Source organism: Mastigoproctus giganteus, chromosome 7 (assembly GCF_048544385.1).
Source record: "Mastigoproctus giganteus isolate SK-2022 chromosome 7, ASM4854438v1, whole genome shotgun sequence".
NCBI lineage: Eukaryota > Metazoa > Arthropoda > Arachnida > Uropygi > Thelyphonidae > Mastigoproctus > Mastigoproctus giganteus.
In genome coordinates, this window is record NC_143581.1 from 134,139,233 (window position 1) to 134,163,431 (window position 24,199).

The 24,199-nt window shown below is 38.6% G+C and overlaps 1 protein-coding gene across 4 annotated transcripts in view; it reads right to left on the bottom strand.

Annotated features, from left to right (window-relative positions):
• Nucleotides 1-24,199, bottom strand: part of LOC150083211 (dual specificity mitogen-activated protein kinase kinase 4-like) — a 516,656-nt gene that overhangs the window by 17,466 nt on the left and 474,991 nt on the right. For all 4 annotated transcript variants that reach the window (XM_090377917.1, XM_090377916.1, XM_090377915.1 and 1 more), the window contains one exon: nt 7,199-7,244. In XM_090377917.1, the coding sequence (XP_090234043.1) occupies nt 7,199-7,244 (46 nt within the window). The remainder of the gene's footprint in view (nt 1-7,198; nt 7,245-24,199) is intronic.

Consider the following 24,199-nt stretch of genomic DNA (forward strand, 5'->3'; position numbering starts at 1 on the left):
TGCTACCCATATGCAGTATTTTGCATTTGTCAATGTTAAACTTCAGTTGTCACTTCTCAGCCCATTTGCCCAACTTATCTAGATCCAGTTGGAGCAGCATACTGTCTTTACTGTCATTAACAACCCTGCCAACCTTTGTATCATTTACAAACATACAAAGCAACAATGGGCCCAACACATAACCCTGGGGAACTACTCTAATAACATTTGACCATGAAGAGCAGCGTCCACTGATTACCACTCTGTCTTCTCCGACTCACCATCCTTTTATCCATTGTAGCAACTTAACCTTCATGCCATACCACTCCAATTTGTACAGCAGTATTCCATGTGCAACAGTATCAAAAGCTTTCCTGAAATCCAAGTATAAGATATCGAAATTATTTTTGGCATTCAGTTCCTTTGTGACTACATCATAGTATCCAATAAAATTGGTCAGACAAAATCTCATAATTATTATGGCTAAGGGTCTGCTTACTTCCTTTGCTGCCACTTTAATATAACTAGATACGTGATTTTTTTTAATATTTAATTTTAACAAACTCATGCTATGTCTTAACTACTGCAGCCTTGTCTAGATGATCCTGCAATGTATCTTTAACCAGTGATTCCATTATTTTCCATGGAACACAAACTACCAGGTCTATAGCTACTTGTGTCACCTTTTGAACTCCCTTTGTGAATTGGTGATACATTTGCATGCCTCCAGTCAATGGGGACCTAACATGAGTCTAAGGAAGCTCTCATGATTAGTTCCTTTGCTGCCGCCTTTAATATAACTAGATAGATCCCGTCCCCCCAGGTGCATTTTTTATGTTTAACTTCAACAATTTCCCCTCCACTTTGCTCAGTTATTACAAACTCACTTAGATCCCTGTTACAGTTTGATAAACTTCTGGCACTCCCCTCATTGAATAACTCCTCATGTGTGAATGTAGATGCAAAATACTCATTCAGTTTATCAGCTACCTGAGCATGACCATCAATAGTCAATTCATGTATGTTAAGTGGTCCAATTTGATTCATCCCTTTGCTTCTAGAGTTTACATAAGTAAAGAACTCTTTGCTGTTTTTCTCTACATCCTTTGCCAAAGATTTCTTGTAATCTGCCTTTGCCTGCCTAACCTCCTTTGTGACTTGATTAAAGACAAGCTTATATCTGCCATAGGCTTCTGTGTCATCTGATACTTTATATGCATCCCATACATTTTTCTTCTCTGCCATGAGCCTCATTAATTCATCTGACATCCACTTAGGCCTAAACCTTGAACAATATTTCTTAGTTGAAATGAAAAGCCTAGTAGCCTCCAAAATTAAGGCTCTAAAGCGGTGTTTCCCAACCTTTTTTTTACCATGCCCCACCTAAGTCTTTCTAAAATTCTGATGCCCCCTATGTAACATATACATATTTTTTTTATATTCAAAAATTGAATTATTCCCTAAATGAAGCCTAATTACAACTTGTTCAGGACACAAGACTTAGGTTTTAGGAAGAAATCATTAGGAAATTAAGAAAAAAACAGTAAGTAAATTTTCTAAACATATAATAGACAACTAAAATTCAAGTACAAAATAATTTATATGAAAGATTTTTCTGTAATATTTTAATTTTTAGTAATTATTATTTAATTGTTTAATAATTTCAACATTCCATGTGAAGTCACTTCCAGATGAGGGCAATAAATTTAGTGAGTCCCTTGTGCTTGATGCTTGCTGCAGAGAGATTTTATATTGGGCTCCAATTTAGTCAGCTTCAGTCTCAAGTCTCCCCATTTTGTGATATCCAGTCGATTTCTTTTCTTTAGTAACAAATCATTTATGGCACTAAATCCACATTCAGCTAAATATGAAGATGGAAATGGTAACAATAGCTCTCTTGCAAAGTTGGTTGAATTTGGGTATTTAATTTCTGTTTCATCACAAAGCCATGCCATCGCTCCTTTTATATTGAATAAAGTTTTAACTGACTCATCATTTTGCATTTCTGAGAGTTCTTCTTGGTACTGCATTGATACATCAGACAAATCCATTAACATTGGTTGCATCATCCAGGTTGGAAAATCAATTTGTTTTAAATCAGAGGACAGACAATAACAAGTACAGCGGTATCAGTCACTTCACATTTTTGCAGCCAACGAAACTGTTCAAAATTTTTGTTACAATTCAATAAATGTAATGAAACCAAATATCTTCTCTTTTGCATCGACGAGAGTTTTATTTGTTCATTGAAGTTGTTTATTTAATATATTTAGTTTTTCAAAGATATTGGCTAAATAACTCACAAATGCTTTACCATCGACTGTTAACAGATGCTTCATTTCAGGTTTGTCACTTAAAAAGTCACTAATAGTATCAAATAGTTCCATAAATCTTTTCAAGCAGTTCCCTTTCGAGAGCCACCTTACTTCAGTGCGAAGTAAAAGTCTCACATGGTCTGCATTTTGTTCTTCACAAAAAAGCTTGAAGAGACGCTCACATTTGGCATTAGCTTTAATAGCATTGACACACTTTATAACTGATTTTAGTACTTCATTAAGAACAGGCAAAATATTTTTAGCTACCAAGTTTTCCCTATGAATAACACAATACACAAGAAGCATTTCTGGATTCTCATCTTTCATCAATTTTAAGCAGCCATTTTTCTTGCCCATCATATTAGGAGCACCATCTGCAGCACAAGATGTTATATTTTTCATTGGTATATTATTGTCATCTAAGTAATTTTTTAGCTTATTATATATATCTTTGGAGGTAGTGGTGCTCTCTAATGATTTACCGAATAACATTTCTTCAGCAAAATTACCTTTATCTTACATAAGTTATCAGCACGGCTTCACTGTCTCTCAAAGTTGATTCATCCATTTGCACTGAGAATTTTCTTGTTTTCATCTTTCCAACAAGTTGTATTTCAATATCTTCACTCATTTCATCTATTCTTCTGCTAACAGTATTGTTATTGAGTGGCATAGCTTTCACGTTTTTGTCATCTTTTTCCAGAACTGTTTTAAGAAATGCTGATATTGATGGTTTGATTAAATTCTTTCCTATAGTATGATTTTTCCCAGATTTAGCAATGAGTAAAGAAATTTCATAACCAGCCTCAAGAGTACGATTGACAGTTGCAGTATGAGCAATAAACAGAGACTTTAATGTTGCTCTTTTTTCAAAATTCTTCTTTAAAGTTTGAAAGTAATTTAAATCTGAATTTACACGAGCATTATGTTTCGCCTTCAAATGCGCTTCAAGTCGACCTCGCTTCATTGATTCGTTGGTCAAGCATTGTTGGCATAAAAGACAAAAAGGTAACCTTTGATCGTGGACAGCGGGTATGAAACCAAATTTTAAGTATTCCTCTGAATACTGACGAACTTTTTTTTTACTTGCACTACTCATTTTACTGTGCAACTGAAAGAAAGAAATATAAGATAAATCAAAAACTAAAAATAAACTACGCATTAAAGTTAACTTAATTTTATTTTAATATATCAAAATTAATTATTAGTACGCTTCTGAATGAATAAATCACACAAATTACTGAATGCGGGCTATTAAATCTGTGGTCTCTGTGAACAAGCAGATAAGTCTAATTTGTCAAAAATGAGATAAGTGCACTATAATAAAGTATTTATTATTTACTATTACGTGACACGCAGATATCTTCGTTATTGTAGTTTTAGCATGAGTAATAAATATTTGTATATTCGAATATATGCGTGTTTATATGAGAGTGTGAAGTTTATTTTTCCTCTCCCGCAAATTCGAGTTTTTGGACTTATTTGCTTATTTACTGAGACCACAGAAATATACAAATACGACAAATACATACCATTGTGTATCACGGTTCTTCATTAATAATAATTCTGTGTGCGGACAAAGAAATTTTTTATTTTAATCTGAGATCGCCAAACCTATCCAAATGTACAGTCACAACGCCCAAACGAGCATTTGTATGAAAGGAATTGCCTATTTCGTATAACATGCGGAGTTTGCGGTAGGCTACAGTAGACAACCACTTTGCTTGAGCATTGCGCATGCCATAAGCACTCGTCCAATACAGTACAGTACGTACTATTCCTTCACTAGGCATAGTAAGCAATACTCTCCGAGCAAACTGTAGTTGATATTACTCCAAACTTTTAAGTACGGCTCTATAGAAAGTACAACATTTAAAGAATGCTTATTTCAAATTGAGATACCAACAATTCTTCTTTTGTACGCGTTAAATCATAGTAGGCGGTTGTTTTAAACTCTAGACGAGCAATTTTTGAATTGCCCCCCATGAACAATCAAATTTCCCCCATGTGGGGCGTGGGACCCACGTTGGGAAACACCGCTCTAAAGGCTTCCTGTTGAATTCTAAGCAGGAAGGATCAACTGATGATGTTTGGCAACATCATCAGCTGATCCCACTGTACAGAATTTAAAAACTGTCTGAGACCCCTGTAGTCACATTTATGAAAGCAAAAGCCCTTCCTTTAGCCTTGATGGTATATACATCTTTAAATAATTCCCACATCAGTACATTGTGATCACTGTCTCCTAGTGGTTCTGTTTCTGCAAATTCTTAATGCATGAATAATCACTGCTGATTATCATATGAAGAGTATTACCCCCTCTGGTTGCCTCTCGAACATGTTCCTGTAGAAAACAGTCATCCAATAAATCCACGAAAGTCCTGCTAGTGTGCGAGTGACCAACCACAAGTTCCAATCAATATCTGGTAAATTAAAATCCCCATTATAAGACATTCTGATTTACTGGCTCACTATTTCTCTGCACAATTGCTCATTACACTCATTGGGCCTATAACATACACCTACTCCCATTTTTCTTTTCCCAGTGCTTATATCACACCAAACAGACTCAACATTGCACTGTCCACCCGTGGACAGTGCAATGGATGTACTTCAACTGGATGCACTTCCTTAGATTTTATGTGTTTCTCAACTAACAGCATAATCCCTCCTCCCTCTTACAGTGTCTGTCCTTTCTGTACACATTGAACTCCCCAAATTCCAATTCTGTCATGCTTACGTCTGTGTGACACCATGTCTCTCATATCCCAACAATATCTGCCTTTGATGTCTTGACTAGCACTTGAAGCTCATTAAATTTATTAACTCTACTCCTAGAATTGGTGTACATGCAAGTATACATGCACCTGCCTCTACTCTTAGTTACCCTAACACAGCCCATGTATTTATTTGTTCCACCATGACTCCCAGTAGTCCTGGAAATCCCCATTGCCTTGCTTTCCAGGCTGCTGCTTATTCTGAAAGCAGTGCAAGAATCACGTTTGCCTCTGCCTGCAGCCACTGTTAACCTTTTAGTCTGTGTAACCCCCCAAGCTAGCAGTTTTCCAACCCACCAAACACTGCCTCAATAGTATCAGCAAATATTCTTGCACCCTTTCTATTTCAGTGTACCTCATCCTTGTAGAAGCAGTTTCTCCTGTCAACAAGCACAGACCCGGCTGAAAAAAATTCTACCCCTTGAGCCTTGCACAATCTCTCCAGGGCCGAATTGATCAACTAGGCTCTCATCATTTACTCTCTCATATCATGCCTGGGCAGAATTGCAGACCCTTTCACATTCAACCCTAACTTGCAACTTTTTTTCAACATTGACGTATACTTGTGTAAATCTGTAGATTTCTTACTCTTAATATTCCAATGTGTACAACAATATCACCTTTTGTGCCCTTAAAACATGATATCTGCTCTACATCATCATTAACTTTTGCTCTTGGCAGACCTACCCTGTCCTGTTCCAACTATCCTTCTTGCATAGTATATTTCCTGTCTCCCTGACAATACAGTCACCAACAATAACTAGTTCCTGTGGGACCAATGCATTCTGCCTTGGAGATTGCCTCTGTTTTGCCTGATGCATAGGAGTGAGCTTTGCTGTTGAGAGCTTCATGGGCCCCTTATATTAATTTCTTTGAAGGTATTTACCCTACACCTCAAGCTCTCATAGATGCCCATCAGAACGCTGAGTTGGTGCCTAATTTCTCGACACTTTAGACACCTAGCCGTACACACACACACACCCTCCTTGGCTATATCATGTCCTGTTTAAGAAAGGCCAGCAAACATTTCACATTTCGCACATTTTTTGAGACTGATGCTTTGGAGAATCGCCTCCTTCATTTCTCTCCCAGAGTCACAGTACAAAATCGCTAGTCTGTGATTTTGCTTCGCAGCTCTAGTCTGGGTCATGATTTCCGTTTAAGTACAATTTAATTACAATGAAATTTAATAAAATTAATGATATTTTTGATTAATTGATAATAATAATGAGCTAACAGATTCCTAATACAGTGTTTCGTATTACGCTATCTAGTTTTACGTTACACTATTTCTTATCGACTACAATATGGCAGCTAGTTCAACAATATTAGCGCCAACACAGGGAGTCATACCTTCCAAAAATCTCTAGTTAAATTCAAAATAAGAAAGCTAATGAATGATACTAAACCCATTTAATATCTCTGTAAAACACAATGTAGTATCTTAATTAATGAAGAATATGGTAAAAATTAAAAATACTTATCCCTTTACAGCAGCAGCTAAAAATCCATCGACTGTTCTCTTCCGCGACCAGAATCCCCTCTTCCATTAAGGAGGTTGTATGAATTTTGTATGACTTTTTTTCATACACAGTACAGTTAAAGCCCCTCCTTGATCAAGAAAGTAATAAACTGCAAATTTTCTTTTGTCTCTCCTATAAAATTAGCACTTTTTGAGTTGTGTCACTTTTCTTGCGGGGGTGCGATGTGACTTCCATGTTTATAGTCTTTTGGGGGGGGAGAAAGGGAGGGAAAGAGCTCGAAAAGTAAATAATTTCAGTTCAGATGCTGAAGTCAAAAAACCATTGAAGAATGCTTCTTTTCACCAAGAGTAAAAAAAAAAAAAAAAAACAAGAAGGAAGGAATACACAAATTAACAAATTTAGACATCAATTACATTGATTGATTAATGGAATGGACATCAAGATGTCAACCTTATTATTTATTAAGAATTTCTGAAATATATAAATATTTAAGTCCCTTAAGAATATTTTAATCAAACAGTCCTCATACATAAATCTTTGGTTTACATGCACACAAAATTCAAGCCATCCATATAGTGAGTCCTTATAGAAAATAGTTTCAGTTGTATAACAAGTTATAAATAAAAGTTTATGGCATACTTACCAAAAGTTTCTTATATTTAGGCCTGTGCTGCTCTTCCTTAATAAGACTAAATAAAAAAAAATTGTAAAAACAGAGCAAGTTCAAGTGAGCAGAAAGTGTACAAGAAAGCAGTAAAATATATATAAAGACTGATTATACAGCAACTAGACTAATCATATATATGAGACAGATTTTGAAGTAATGTATGTAAGTAGAGATCATACACAAATTATCATGCAAGGAAAGGGAGAATAACAGATTAATGTTATCTGTTCTGTTATGGGTGAGTAAAAAGGGGATGATGACTGAATGAAATTATGCAACGTCTATCCCCATAAAAAATAATATGATGGAGTATTTTGTTATATAATAATGAATGACCCATTAAGGTGTTATGGGGGGGGTGAGAGTTAATAAAAAAAAAAAAACTTTTGAATAGAACCTTCACTGAAAAGTAAAGTTCTTTGTTGCAGATGGTCAAAATTCACAAGTTTTCTGTCAATTCTAGAAAAAGGAATCTACTAAACTAGACGCCCTGCTATAATATGGCTATATTATAGCAGGGTGTCTATAGAGTTTAGTAATATACAGGTAGTCCTCATTTTGCGCTAGTCTGATTTGCACCAATCAGTGACCACAATGGCATTTTTATTTATTTATTTTGGAATATTTTATTTTCTTTTGCATTTTTTTTTATAAATTGAAAGTTTAAAATTGTCAGACAACATTTATTGGCATCATACTGTGCTATATATCATGCACTGTTCATGTGATTTAGGACAATCTGAGCCAATCATCAATTAGCGCATCTGTATCAGAGACGGGAAAGATTTCCACCCTCAAAGTAGCCATTCGTGGATGCGGGTGGTAAAGGTTAATGCGGTGAAGCATTCAGTTGGTTGTTGTTGACACTATTTACACGTGTTGGAAATTTATTACGCTAACATTTTTTTATAACTGTGCTATTAATAAATTAAATAATAATAGTGATAGTCATGTGCAGTTTTTGTCATAGTGTTATAAAATTTTTAATTTAATAGAATAAAGTGATGGCATGTCTGGTAAAAGTAGTTAATTGAATTCTAGTGCAATATTCGGAGGATAGAATCTGATGAAAGCCACCCTAATGTGTGTAGGACTATGAACATGCCACCATCTACTATTACTACAACTATGAAGAATGCTAATAAAATTAGAAAAAAAAAAAAAAAAAAAAAAAACGATGCAAAGTGGTAGGTAAAATTTTTGGTGCCCAGAACCAAACCCTGTGATTTCTGATTGACTCCATTATATAAAGGGTTCCATTTGCACCAGTCTCCCCAGGAACCTAGCCCTGATGTAAATTGAGGGCTACCTGTATATGGGCTATAATATGGCCATATTATAGAGGGGTACTTATTGTTGGCCTCTTTATCCTCCAACAGTTTATAATCATCTCATGCATTTTATTCTATGTTACATTTTCTTTTTTAATAACTACTGCCACTAGTAGATTAGTACTGCAACATGATACAAGGTAGCCAAGCTTATACTGCACCAGTTTGGATGGGGGCACCACTAATTTCCCCATTCCTAATAAATCCTTTAATTTATTTAAACTACAACAGTTTGTTCCAACAAGTGATTACTCCTTTGCTAGATATGAATTTCTGCACGTCTATTTTGCAACCATTCTTATATGAATTTCTGCACGTCTATTTTGCAACCATTCTTTTCCAATTTAAATCTATGCCTCCTTGTGTGTTTCATATCAGAAACGGTAAAAGATGGCATAAGCATTTAGTTTCCTTAGCCCTTTTAAAGGATCATACATTTTAATTAGGTCACCCTGTAGATGCCTAGTTTCCAGAAACTACAATTTACAGAATTACAGCCTTTCTTGGTTAAGAATAACGTTTTGTACCACAAACTACTCTTGTTGCTCTTCTCTACACCCTTTCCAAAGGATATACTTACTAAAGTGAAGAAGTTTCCAAATCTGTAGGCAGTATTCTATGTGGGCAAACCATTGCCTTTTACAATAGGATTATCATCTCTTTGTGTCTGCTAGAAAAGTTCCCACATATCATTGAAAGAACCCAAGGCATGCTATAACAGCTTATTTGCACTACTCAGAGAATTTTGTGGTGCACTGACAGTTAGTCCACACACCTTTTTCATGCTCCATTAACTTGACTCTGATCTCTCCTAGATAGTATGTTATTCTTGAAATGTTTCTATCGAAATGCTATACCATGAATTTTCCATCTGATGTTGGAAAATGCATCGCATTGCATTTTTATCTCGGGTAGCATACCCTGATTACCGTTATTAACCACCGCGCTCACATTTGCATCAACAGCAAATTCAGACATCAAACGAAATACCTACATTAATATCATTAATAATAATATTAAAACAGTAACGGGAGGGGGCAAAGGCAAAGCAATTTGTAGAACCTTAATTATCACATTAGTTGATGAAGAAGAGTCACCATTTAAAACCACTTGGTCTCCTATTTAATCATTTCTTTATCTACAGTAATTGACTTACTCCTAATGTATATAGTACAGAATCAAAGGCTTTATTAAAACGTAAGTATATGATGTCAAAATTATTCTTTCAGACGATTCCTTTGTAACAACCTCACAACAGCTAATCAGACTTATAAGGTTCAATCCATCTATCTTCAACAAATCAAGCTGTGATTGCCTAACAGCACCATTCCTATTACAATGATCTTTAATTTCTTCTTTAACTCTTGATTACACTTTTTACTGCATAGACACACTTAGAGGTCTGTATTACGAACCTTTTTCACCCTTTAAACCATTCTTGTCAATAGCATCAGACACCCCCCCCCCAATTTCACCCATCCACTTGCTCCAAATGTCTATCAAGTTCTGCCTTGAATCTATTTAAGCTATCAACTTCTACGACGACAGATGGAAGTTTGTTCCAGCAATCAACCACCCGCGGGCTAAAGGCAAACTTCTGCACATCGATCCTACAACCGACTTTCCTCAATTTGAATTTATGCCCTCTCAGGCGATTATTCTGAGCAAGAGGAAGAATCCCATCTGCACTGAGCATGCTCAAACCATTCAAGCCTCTATACACTACAATTTTCAAAACTTAAGCCTTTCTTCGTAAGAGCAATCCTTTGATCCATTCACTAATCTTGTTGCCTTTCTCTGTATTCGTTCCAACAGCTTCACATCTTTCTTAAAATAAGGCCTCCAGACCTGTAAACAGTACTCAAAGTGTGGCCTGACCATTGCATTATACAAGGAGATAATCACCTCCTAATACCTGCTAGAAACATTCCTTGAGCAAGACACCAAGAGCTGCTCTTGCAGACCGTCTGCACTGCTCAGAAAACTTCATATCTGCCTGCACAATTACCGCAAGGTCCTTTTCATTCTCTACCATTGTCAGTGTGGTACCACAGAGTTGATACTCTGGGATTACTGCTTCCCATATGTAGTACTTTACATTTGTCAATGTTAAACTTCATTTGCCACCTCTCACCCCATCTGCTCAACTTTTCTAGATCAGGTTGCAGCAGTGTACTGTCATTAACAACCATGCCAACCTTCGTATCGTCTGCAAACCTGGACATTAAGCCTGATATACCATCATCAATATCATTTATAAATACAGAAAACAATAATGGACCCAACACTGAACCCCGAGGGACTCCACTAATAACATTAGTCCATGAAGAGCAGTGTCCATTGATTACCACTCGCTGTCTTCTCTCACTCAACCATCCCTTTATCCATAGCAGCAATTTGCCTCCAATGCTACACTGCTCCAATTTGTTTTTTTTTTTTTTTTTTATCTAAATCCCACACACAAGCGGTATTAGAACCTATAGGTACTTAGTACCGTGCTTGGGTTGGAGATTGAGAAGATGAAAGACGATATTTGTTGACATTGGACTTGAACTTCTGTAGACTGTAATTTTCAGGAAATACGTATGAAGGAAGGTTGTTCCAGAAAACGGATGTTGGCTGGTCGCGGCACGTCTTCGGACTGTTTTGAAAGAAAGAGCGGGAATTATAGAAGCCAATTCAGAAGAACATTGCCAATGGAAGTATTTGTAGAAGAGGCATGCAGCAGAAACAGTACGTCTATGAGAAAGCGAGTGGAGAGACTCTGTTAGAGATGAATCATTAATTAACCTAACTGCCCTCTTCTGAATGGAATCGAGCAGCCTGAGAGAGGTTTTGGGGGCACCACCCGAGATGTGGGAATAATATTCCATGGCTGGGCAGATGTGTGATTTATACAGAGTGAGCAGCTGTTTGGAAGAAAAGTAACGCCGAGAGCGAAAGAGAAAACCAAGTTTTTTAGATGCAGAGGAAGCAATATTTGTAATGTGCTTGTGCCAAGAGAGATTAGAAGTCACGGTAATCCACAAAGGAGATATATCATTTTGCCTAGAAACTGGAGCGTCACTAAAGATAAGCATAGGAGCAGAAGAATCCTTTTTGTGAGATATAAGACAAGACTGAGGTTTAGAAGGGTTGAAATCAACTAAGTTGTTTTTGTCCCACTGGAGAATTTCCTGAAGATCGGTATTTAAGGAATTGGTAGCAGATTTTCGAGAAGTTGAAGCTGAATGAGCAGGACAAAGTTTCTCAAAATGGAAAGTGGAATGCAATGTGCTTTCCAGTGTAGGATTTCCAGTCAACGAAAGAAGGTCATTAATATAGAAGAGGAAATGAGTGGGAGAAAGAATTGAACCTTGGGGGGACATCAGCATTAGTGGAGAAGTTAGAAGAAAGAGAGCCATCTACCATCACCCTCAGTGAGTGATCAGAGAGAAAACTGGATAACCAATTACTAAAAACAGTTGGCAAACCATAACATGTAAGCTTGTTTAGAAGATCTTTATGCCAAACACGATCGAAAGCCTTTGAGAAATCAAGAGCAACTACTTGTGTTTCACCTACCTTTCCATTGAATTAGTCCATAAATGGGTAAAATAATCCAGAATATCACCAGTGGATCGACACTGACGGAATCCATACTGGGGATTGTTGATCAGACTGAAGGTTTCTAGGTAGTTTAAGAGTTGACGGTTAATTGCTTTCTCCATTACTTTAGAAAGAGTAGAAGAAATTGCAATGAGACGATAATTGGATGGGAGGGATTTGTCACCCTTTTTAGGAACTAGCTGGATATGAGCAAATTTCCAAGCAGAGGGAAAAGCACCTTTGGAATAAGAAAGTGAAAAAAAAGTCGGCAAAGAACAGGAGTAAGTTCAGGAGCACAGATTTTGAGAACAAGTGGGGAAATACCATCGGGACCTGGAGCTTTCTTGGAATTTTCGTCAAAATCCTTCTGATATCCTTTTGACGGAAAACCACAGTAGGCATTGAATGGAGCTTGTTGGGAATGGTGGGAGGTGTTTTACCAAGATCATTAATACATGAGCGAGAAGAAAAATGGGATGCTAGCAGGTCAGCTTTATCCTTGGTCAGCTTTATCCGCAACTTTATCCAAAAGTTGCGGCCAATAGTTTTGGCAAGAGACCAGAATGCTCGGTTACCATTAGGGCAAGAAGCAAGTTTTCTACTCTTAGCCTGTTCAAACTCTAGTTTGGACCCATTAATAACTGCTTTACAATTGTTGCGAGCTTTGGTGTAGGCAGAAAATGAAACTGGAGAATTAGAAACAAGCCAATTACGATATGCAACATTCTTCTCTTGAACAGCCTTAGCACATTTATTGGAAAACCAAGGTTTATTTAAAGGACGAGATTTTAAAGTGGAATGTGGGATAAAGGATTCCATTCCTGCAAGAATAATTTCACTGACACGATCTGAGCAAACGTTGACATCAGAAGTTTTGAAACAGTAATCTGACCAAGGAAAAGAAGAAAAGAAGTCACACAGTTCATCCCATTTTGCATTCTTGTAATGCCAAACAACACAAGGTTGGGAATAGCTATGAGCTAAAGGTTCCGTTGGAGAAGAGACAATCACCAAGTTGTGATCTGAAATGCCTAAAGGACCTCTCTCTTCGATCGTGTACTTAGAAGGGTTGTTTGTGAGAAAAAGATCAAGTGTATTGGCTGCATGATTAGGATTGTCCGGTTTTCTTGTAGGTAAATGAACAATCTGTGCAAGGTTATTAGTAATTGCAAAAGCCTCAACATCTCGACTAGCTGAGTCGGTTTGACTAGAAAATGGAAGCCAGCTGGAGTTGTGAACATTAAAATCACCAAGGAAAATTACCTCACTTTAGGAAAGTTGGACTGGAGAAAGTCAAGTTGCAAAGCGAGGAAGTGAAAGATCTCCAAGTGATCAGTGGAGTTGGGAGAACGGTAGAGACAACAGATGAATTTGACATATTGAGGTAGAGAGATTTTAAGCCAGAGAACATCAAAGAGGAGATTCCAAATTGCCAAGTCTCTGACAGGGAATATCAGAATGGACATGTGCACAAGTAACACCTTTGAGGTAAAAGGAATCATACAGTGAATAATTTGGGCAACTGAGATGAGCAGTATTTGAATCAACCGATAACTGAGATTCTGTCAGAAAAAGTACCTGGGGGTTTGGCAGACTGCAAGTGGAAATGGACATCGTTGAGATTAGAAATGACACCACGTATATTTGTGAAATGAATTAGGAAGTGCTTGGAAGGTTAAGATCTTTTCGCAGATACGCTTGCTCTATTAGTTTGATAATTCATGGTGTATTCAATCGTAAGAAAAATTGGGTGGGACATGCTGTATGAAGTAATGAAATTTTTGGATATGGCATACACACGGTAAGAATATACCCAGATCCTTGACATAACATGGCGTCGACAATGCTGCCCATCCCCACATACACACTGCTTGGACTCCCGCCAGTCACTATCTGGCAGAGTAGAGGTAGCAAGATTATACACTCGCTGATCCGGAAGCCTCCTAGAGAGTTACCAATAGGTTCGGTCCAGTGTACTAACTAGCGGCTGGCCTGCAAACACCATTTTAGAGCTATACCCTCTAAATGTAAGGAATACTGGATCTCGCCACGATGTTCATCATAACATCAAAAGTCATCAATCATACTGCATGATGGAAGAGATAGGGAAGGGTTGACCGGAACTTAGCTCGAGAGACTTAACACGGGTTCCACCACTTCAAGCCTCCAATAAGCAAAGTGGTGGATTTCGCCAGTTGATGAGAGTCATCTACCACCTAGTACTGCCTAGTAACATAGAAGGGCGGCATTCCTCCATGTGGTGTGGGCGCCACACCTTGACCCCTGCTTACGTTGGTTCACACCTGGTGGTCACCCACCATGTACTTATGCATGGAGGTTATACCCAGGATTACTAACAGTCCCACCATCGTGACGGTGCAAGCAGAGGATATGGCTGTCATAGACCATCCGGACTTCGCAGAAATTGGGTCCACTTCACTTGAGTGTCAACCGAATATCAGTTCCATCAGCGTTTTAGACTCCCAGGCAGCAAGTACAGCTTGTTTGGCATATCTGAGAGAATGTCTTGACAACTTCAAGGACCACAAGTCCTTGTGCAGCAGTTTCAAAAGGCCTTTCTAAGATCCAAACATATGATATCAAAGTTATTCTTTGCATCCAATTCCTTTGTGACTACATCATAGTATCCAATCAAATTTGTCAGACAAGACTTCCTTTAATAAACCCCATGCCGTGTTCGTGCTATAACTGAAGTCATGCCTAGATGATCCTGCAATGCTTCTTTAACAAGCGCCTCCACTAATTTCCCTGGAACAGAAGTTAAACTAACAGGTCTGAAATTACCTGTCTCCCTTTGATACTTCTTTGTGGATTAGGGTCACATTTGCACATCTCCAGTCCATGGGTACCTCCCCTGAGTCCAGGGAAGCTCTTATAATTATGGCTAAGGGTTTGCTTACTTCCTTTGCTGCCCCCTTAAGGAGGCGGCAAAGGAAGTAAGGGGATACAGATATAAGCGATACATTTGCAAGTACTCGTTCTGATCTAAGCATGCTTTCATTATGATGTATAAAGGTTAACTACCTCTTTTGCAGCTTTTTTTAATGTATTTGGATGGATTCCATTTTTAGTATTAGCATTAGTTGAGACGTATGATGCAAGAAAGCAAGCTTACACAGCAATATCGATAAAAAAAAAAAACACTTTCCATTTCACCCATCCGGTCACTCCAAATGTTTGTCTAGTTCAGCCTTAAATTTATTTAAGCTATCAACTTCCACAACAACAGATGGAAGTCTGTTCGAGCAATCAACTACCCACTGGCTAAAGGCAAAGCACACCTATTCTACAACTGTTTATCCTCAATTTGAATCTATGCTCCTTCAGGTTCTTAATCTGAGCAAGCAGAAGTATCCTGTCAGCATTACTCAAACTCTAATGCCTTACGCCTGTTCAAACCATTCAAGGCCTTATGCACCTCTATCAGATCACCTTACTGATGCCTAGTCTCCAGACACTGTAATTTGCAAAACTTAAGCCTTTCTTCGTAAGAGCAACCCTTTGTTCCATTCACTAACCTTGTTGCCCTTCTCTGTACTCGTTCCAGCAGCTCTACATCCTTCCTAAAGTGAGGCCGCCAGACCTGTATACGGTACTCAAGGTGTGGCCTGACCATTGCCTTATACAAAGGGATAATCACCTCCTTGTGCTAGCAAAATTCCTATATATCATTGATGAAACTCCATGACCTGCTCTGGTAGGCCCTCTGCACTGCTCAGAGAACTTCATATCTGACTGCACAATTACTCCTAGGTCTTTTTCATTATCCATCTCCCCGAGGGTAGTATCACACAGTTGGTACATTTCTCTTGGATTACTGCTACCCATATGGAGTACGTTGCATTTATCAATGTTAAAGTTCAGCTGCCACTTCTCAGCCCATCTGCCTAACTTTTCTAGATCCTGTTGCAGTAGCATACTGTCTTTGCTGCTGTTAACAACCCTATCAACCTTTATATCATTTGCAAACTTGGACATTAAGCCTGATACACCTTCATTGATATCATTGATAAATTCAAAAAACAACAACGGGTGTAGCACTGAATCCTGGGGGACTCCGCTAATTACATTAATCCACGTAGAGCAGTGTGCATTCATTACCACTCTCTGCCGTCTCACACTCACCCATCCCTTTATCCATTGCAACAACTTTCCCTTAATGCTATACCACTCCAATCCGTACAACAGTCTTCTATGTGAAACAGTATCAAAAGTTTTCCTGAAATTCAATATATGATATCAAAATTATTTTTTGCATCCAGTTCTTTTGTGATCATATTGTAATATCCAATCAAATCGGTCAGACAAGACTTTCCCTTTACAAACCAATGCTGTGTCTGAACCATTATTGCTGTCTCGTCTAGGTGATCCTGTATCACCTCCTTAACCAGTAAGTGCATTATTTTCCCCAGAACAGAAGTTAAATTAACAGGTCTATAATTATTTTTGTCACCCTTTGTGAATTGGGGATACATCTGCACATCTCCAGTCCATGGGGATCTTACCCTGACTATAACGATGCTCTCATAATTATGGCTAAGGGTTTGCTTAATTCCCTTGCTGCCTACTTCGTTATAACTGGATAGATTCCATCTATCCCAGGTGCCTTTTTTTATGTTTAACTTCAACAATTACTCCTCCACTTTGCTCTCAGTTATTACAAAATCACTTGTCTCCCTGTTAGAGTTTGATAAACTTCTGGCATTCCCCTCCTTAAATAACTCTTCATGTTAATTTAGATGCAAAATACTCATTCAGTTTATCAGCTACTTGAGCAGGATCATCAACAGTCGAACCATCTGTATTAAGTTGACCAATCTGATTTCCCGCTTCCTTTTAGAGTTTACACAAGTTAACAGCTGTTTGCTGTTTTTCTTTGCGTCCTTTGCGAAAGATTTCTTGTAATCTGCCTTCGCCTGCATATCCTCCTTTGTGACTTGATTACAGACTGGCTTATATCTGCCATAGGCTTCTGTGTCGCCTGATAATTTATATGTATCCCATGCATATTTCTATTCTGCCACGAGCCTCATTAATTCATCCGACATCCATTTAAGCCTGAATTGAACAGTATTTCTTAGTTGGTATGAAAAGTCTAGTAGCCTTGAAAATTAAGTGCCTGAAGCTTCCCATTTAGAATTAACCATTGGTAACATCATCAGTTGATCCAAATGTAGAGAATTTATAAACTGTCTGAGACCACTTTAGTCACCTTTATGAAAACAAAAACCCTTCCCTTTACCCTTGATGGTAGTTACATCTTTAAGTAAATACCACATCAGTGCACTGTGATCACTGTCACCTAGTGATTCCTTTATCTGCAAATTCTTAATGCTTGAATAATCGCTGCTGATAATGAGATCGAGGGTATTACTCCCTCTGGTTGCCTCTCAAACATGTTGCTGTAGAAAACAATCCTCCAATAAATCTGCAAAAGTCTTGTTAGCATGCTAGTGACCAACCCACAAGTTCCAGTCAATATCTGGAAAGTTAAAATATCCCATTACAAGACATTCTGATTTACTGGCCCATTCTATTTCTCTGCACAACTGTTGATTGTACTCATCAGAGTCATTAGGTCTATAACATACTCCTACTCTCATTTTCCCTTTTCCAGTGTTTATCTCACACCAAACAGACTCAACGTTGCACTGTCCACCCATGTCAACTGGATGCACTTCCTTAGATTTTATGTTTCTCAATTCACCACTTCAAGCCTCCAATGGCTACAAATGTACATGGCTACAAATAACAGAATAACCCCTCCTCCCTTCCTACCCTGTCTGTCCTTGATGTACACATTGTACTCCCCAAATTCTAATTCCGCAATGCTTATATCTGTTGGGATATCAGAGACACCATGTCTCTGATATCCCAACAATATCTGCCTTTGATGTTTTGATCTGCACTTCAAATTCATCAATTTTATTTACTATACTTCTAGCATTAGTGTACATGCAAGTATACATGCACTTGTTCTTACTCTTAGTTACCCTAACACAGCCCATGTATTTACTTGTTCCATAATGACTCTTGTTCCAGCAACTTGCTCTGTAGGCTGCTGCTCATTACAACAGAAGTAGTGCAAGAATCACTTTTGCCTCTGCCTGTGGCTAGCGTTAATCTTTTGGTCTGTTTACCCCCCCCCCCCCCAATTTAGAAGTTTTATGACCCACCTAACACTCCCTTGAAAGCATCAGCAAATATTCTTGCACTCTTTCTATTTAAGTGTATCCCAATCCTTGTAGAAGCAGTCTCTTATTTTAGCAAGCACAGACCATGCTGAAAAAAATTCTACTCCAGTGAGCCTTGCACAAGCTCTCCAGGGCTGAAGTGATTGACAAGGCTCTCATCATATATTCCCTCCTATCGCGTCTGGGCAGAATTGCAGACATTTTCAAACTTAACCTTAACTCACGACTTTTTTTCAGCATTGACATTTAATTGTGAAGCAAGCACAGACCATGCTGAAAAAAATTCTACTCCAGTGAGCCTTGCACAAGCTCTCCAGGGCTGAAGTGATTGACAAGGCTCTCATCATATATTCCCTCCTATCGCGTCTGGGCAGAATTGCAGACATTTTCAAACTTAACCTTAACTCACGACTTTTTTTCAGCATTGACATTTAATTGTGAAGCAAATCTGCAGATCTCTTACTCTTAAGGTCATTGGTGCCAACGTGTACAACACCTTTTGCCCCTGGCAGACATACCCTAGTTCTGTTCCACCTGTCCTTTTTTGCATAATATATTCCCCCATTTCCTTTTTGTTCCAGGCAATTGGTTTACTTCTAGCTGCAACAATTTCTCTTTCATCTTACTTTCTGTTATAAAACTACTCAACCCCCAATCAGTATTAGTATTAGATTTTTGCTTACTCCATCTCAAAAATTTTTCATGTGTGAATATAAATGCAAAATATTTATTCAGTTTACAAGTAATCAGAATATGATGATTAAAAATTATATGATTCATATCCATTGGTCCAATGATTTATCCCTTTCCTTACAGTGTTAACATATACAGAGAATTTCTTACTACTTTCCTTTACATCCTTAGGTGGAGACTTCTTATCACAGTTGTCCTCTTGTCGCCTGCCATCTAATTCCATTTCTTGGCAGGTGAAAAGTTTTTCTTCCAAATTTTAGAGTCATCATCACATGTTGATATGGTGTTATCAAGAGTTAAATGATTTGAAAATATGCCACCTCTCCTAGCTGCCTAATTCCTTTTCAAGAGGTGATATCCTTTATGTCCTTTTATATATTTCCCATATTAATATCACAATTTTCAAATCAATTTTTTGATAGCATCTCTTTGAAACTATTTTCCACTCCTCTTTGATATATTCAACATCACAGAGATTAATTTGCTCTATCAGTTCTGAATTTTCTGCAGGGTCTATTTTTTCCACTAATGTTGTCAAAACTGTTTCCTATAATGTAATTTAATCATCTGAATGATAAACTAGGTCCAAAGGTAAAGCACCTACAAAGCCACTTGCAGGTTCTGGTGGGTACCCTACTTCTTAACTATGAAGTTGTTTCCCATGGGCTAAATTACAGGCTGAACTGTGGTACAAACATCTTGACATAACACTCGATTTGACACAAGATATCAAGAAAGAAAGGAAAAATTACTTTTTACCAAAGGAGAGATCACCAGGAGGCTTCTACCCAATGTGGCTCTAAATCATTCCCCCCTCCCCCCCGTTATTCCCCTTGGCCTGTTCACAACTTTCTTTATAACTGGTCATGGTTCCTTCTGGACTAAGTACCACAGCCTTGTGACTAACCGATGACCCACCCTGCTCATTCCCTGAAGACTGGATGTATCTGTTATATGATTGTCCATGTTAGGCCAAACACAAATGTTTTTATTACAAAGATCAGTCTGCTCCCATGAAACTATGAATCTCTACATCGTCAAAGAATATTGCAAGGCCTTTACCAAGTTTGCACAGGCAATCTTTGAAGCAAAGAGAGCTTTGCTTAGATAAACTCTACAAACCGTTCCAATGAATGCATCATAATCCACTTTCAAACAGTTCTATTTACGCTTAACATAACCAGTCTCCTCGGTACTGTCTATTGTGATGCAAATGTGATACTAACCAAATTGACCCTTGTGGCCACTTTGTCCTTTCAGAAGTGGTCACTTCTGTCCACATCAAAGTCATTCCCTTGCCCATTTAGTGCTAATCAGTTTCTATGAATGTGTGATTGTGAATATTTCCTGTATGTATGTTTTGTGCAGACTGTTTTGTGCATGAGCCTGTACGTATATTGTTAGTGTTGCATATTGTGAAAGAATAGGCAAGTCGAACTAACAATTACATAATATCAGAGGTTCCTAGATAAACGACCTGCACAAAAAAAGAGGAAAAAAAAAAAAAAAAAAAGAGTGTGTGCTGTTTATATTAAGAGTGCTGTGATGAATGAATGAGAATGCCCTTTTGTTATTATGAATGTGCACTCTGAATATGGTTTTTATATATATATACTATAACATAAAATTACTATAACATTGAAATAGCAGGTTAAGATATGAAATTGTGGTATGACTGATCTTGGCTATGTTTGTAAATTGTGCAATGAGTGCAGTGAGTGGTGTGCGTGATTTGTTTTGTATATATACACCCTGAATATGTGTAATTTGTATATACACCGAAGAGCCAAAACATTACGACCACCTACCTAATATGACATTGGTCCTCCATGTGCAGCCAAAACAGCCTTGGCGAGGCACGGACACTACAAGATTTCTAAATGTGTCTTGTGGTACCTGGTACCAACACGTAACCAGCAAATCCTTTAGCTCTTGTAAGGTCTGTGGTTGAGATGCAGCAGATCAGAGTTGCTGTTCCAGATGTTCCACAGATGCTCGATGGGATTGATGTCTGGGGAATTTGGAGGCCAGGGCAATACCTGGAAGTCTTCCCTCATGTTCCGCAAACCAGTCTCGAACAATCCGGGCAGTGTGGCATGGCGCATTATCCTGCTGAAACATGGCACCGCCAGAGAGGAAGACTGTTGCCATGAAAGGGTGTACCTGTTCAGCAATGATGTTTAGGTAGGTGGTAGACGTTAAGAGTACCCAGCACATGGATGACTGGACACAGCAGAATATTGCCTAAAGCACGACACTGTTGTCACTCGTTTGCCACATAGTTCATCCAGGCGGCATAACTTCCCCAGGTAAATGATGCACACATACCTGGCCATCCACATGGTGTAACAGAAAACGTGATTCATCGGACCAGGCGACCTTATTCCAATCACTCAATCACGCAACTGCAGGTGAACTACAACGCAGGTCAGGACACGGTATAAAAAACACCTGATACTGAATTCCGTTAATCAGTGTTATTCTTGTTCTTCAGATGGGAAAGGCAGACTTAAGCGAGTTTGACTGTCGCCAGTGAACTGTAGTTAGCATGAGCACTCTGAGCCTGCAGCTACACAGCCCCATTTTCAGCAGGGTTCGATGTACTGTGCGTTGTGACACACTACTACTGTCACCAGCATTCCAATTACCTGCGAGTTGCATGAGAGTCACCCTTCTGTTGCCATGTACCATCTGGGAGAGCCTTCACTCACCTCGAGCATTGATGAGCCATGGTCATCCAACACCTAGCCGGCAGTTCGTGGGTTCCCTCTCCTTAGTTAAAATGATCCCAATTTAACTAAGTAAACTGTACATGGCTAAAAATAAAAATGATGCATTTGCACTAACCTATACGTTACTGCAATGAAAGATTATAGTGAGATTTAAAGTACTGTCTGAATTTGTTTCAGTCTGAGTCAGTTTGGTGTGACATAAGTATTGGGAGATCAAAATTGAGAGTAGGAGTGTGCTATAGGCCTAATGACTCTGATGAGTATAATAAGAAACTGTACAGAGAAATAGAGTGGGCCAGTAACTCAGAGAGAGTTATAATGGGGGATTTTAATTTCCCAGATATTGACTGGAATTTGGGGCTGGTCACTCACACACTAGCAAGGCTTTTGTGGATTTATTGGATGATTGTTTTCTACATCAGCATGTTCGGGAGGCAACTAGAGGGAGTAATACTCGTGATTTGATTATCAGTAGTGATTCTTCATGCATTAAGAATCTGCAGATAAATGAACCACTAGGTGGCAGTGATCACAGTGTTCTGAAGTGGGAGATACTCAAAGAGGTAACTACCATTGGGGGCAAAGGGAAGGGGTATTGCTTTCGAAAAGGCGACTACGATGGACTGAGACAGTATTTAAATTCTATACAGTGGGATCAACTGATGATGTTCCAACAGCAAATTCAAAATGGGAAGCATTCAAAGAACTTATCTTACAAGCTACTAGGCTTTACATACCAACTAAGAAATATTGTTCAAGGTTTAGGCCTAAATGGATGTCAGATGAACTAATGAGGCATATGGCAGAGAAGAAAAAGGCATGGGATACATACAAATTAACACGTGACACAGAAGCCTATGATAGATATAAGTTGATCTGTAACCAAGTTACAAAGGAGGTTAGGCAGGCGAAGGCAGATTACGAGAAATCCTTGGCAAGGGATGCAAAGAAAAACAGCAAAGAGTTCTTTACTTATGTAAACTCTAGAAGGAAGGGGATGAATCAGATTGGTCCACTTGATATCGACGGGTCAACTGTTGATGACCCTGCTCAGGTAGCTAACAAACTAAATGATTATTTTGCATCGACATTCACACATGAGGAGTTATTCAGCGAGGGGAATACCAGAGGTGTATTCAACTCTAGCAGTAAGCTAGAGAATCTTGTAATAACAGAGTAAAGTGGAGGAGAAATTGTTGAAGATAAACACAAGAAAGGCACCTGGGGTGGATGGGATCTATCCAGTTATATTAAAGGAGGCAGCAAAGGAAGTAAGCAAACCCTTAGCCATAATTATGACACATGTGCAAATGTGACCCCAATTCACAAGGGAGGATCAAAGGCTGACACAAGTAATTATAGACCTGTGAGTTTAACTTCTGTTCCTGGAAAATTAATGGAGGCACTAGTTAAATAAGCACTGCAGGATCATCTAGACAAGACTCCAGTTATAGCTCGGACACAGCATGGTTTTGTTAAGGGGAAGTCTTGCCTGACCAATCTGATTGGATACTATGATGCAGTCACAAAAGAACTGGATGCAGGGAATAACTTTGATATTATATACTTGGATCTTAGAAAGGCTTTTGATACTGTTGCATATGGAAGACTGCTGCACAAATTGGAGCAGTGTGGCATTGGAGGCAAATTGCTGCTATGGATAAAGGGGTGGTTGAGGGGGAGAAGACAGAGAGTGGTAATCAATGGACACTGCTCATCGTGAACTAATGTTATTAGTGGAGTCCCTCAGGGTTCAGTATTGGGTCCTTTATTGTTCTCTGTATTTATAAATGATATTGATGATGGTATATCAAGCTTAATGTCCAAGTTTGCAGACGATACGAGGCAGGGTTGTCAAGGACACTACTGACACTATGCTACTGCAACAGGATCTGGAAAGGTTGAGCAGATGGGCTGAGAGGTGGCAAATGAAGTTTAACATTAACAAATGTCAAGTACTACATATGGGAAACAGCAACCCCAGTGCAACGTATCAACTCTGTGGTACTACACTGACAGTGGTAGAGAATGAAAGGGACTGGGGATGGTTGTGCAGGCAGATATGAAGTTCTCTGAGCAGTGCAGACGGGCTGCAAGAGTAGCTCATGGTGTATTGTCAATGATATATAGGAATTTTTCTAGCAGGGATAAGGAGGTGATTATTCCCTTGTATAAGGCAATGGTCAGGCCACACCTAGAGTACTGTATACAGGCCTGGAGGCCTCATTTCAAGAAGGATGTAGAGCTGCTTGAACAAGTACAGAGAAGAGCAACAAGATTAGGGAATGGAACAAAGGGGTGCTCTTACGAAGAAAGGCTTAAGTTTTGCAAATTACAGTGTCTGGAGACTAGGCACCAGCGAGGTGATCTGATAGAGGTATACAAAGCCTTGAATGGTTTGAGCATGCTCAATGCTGA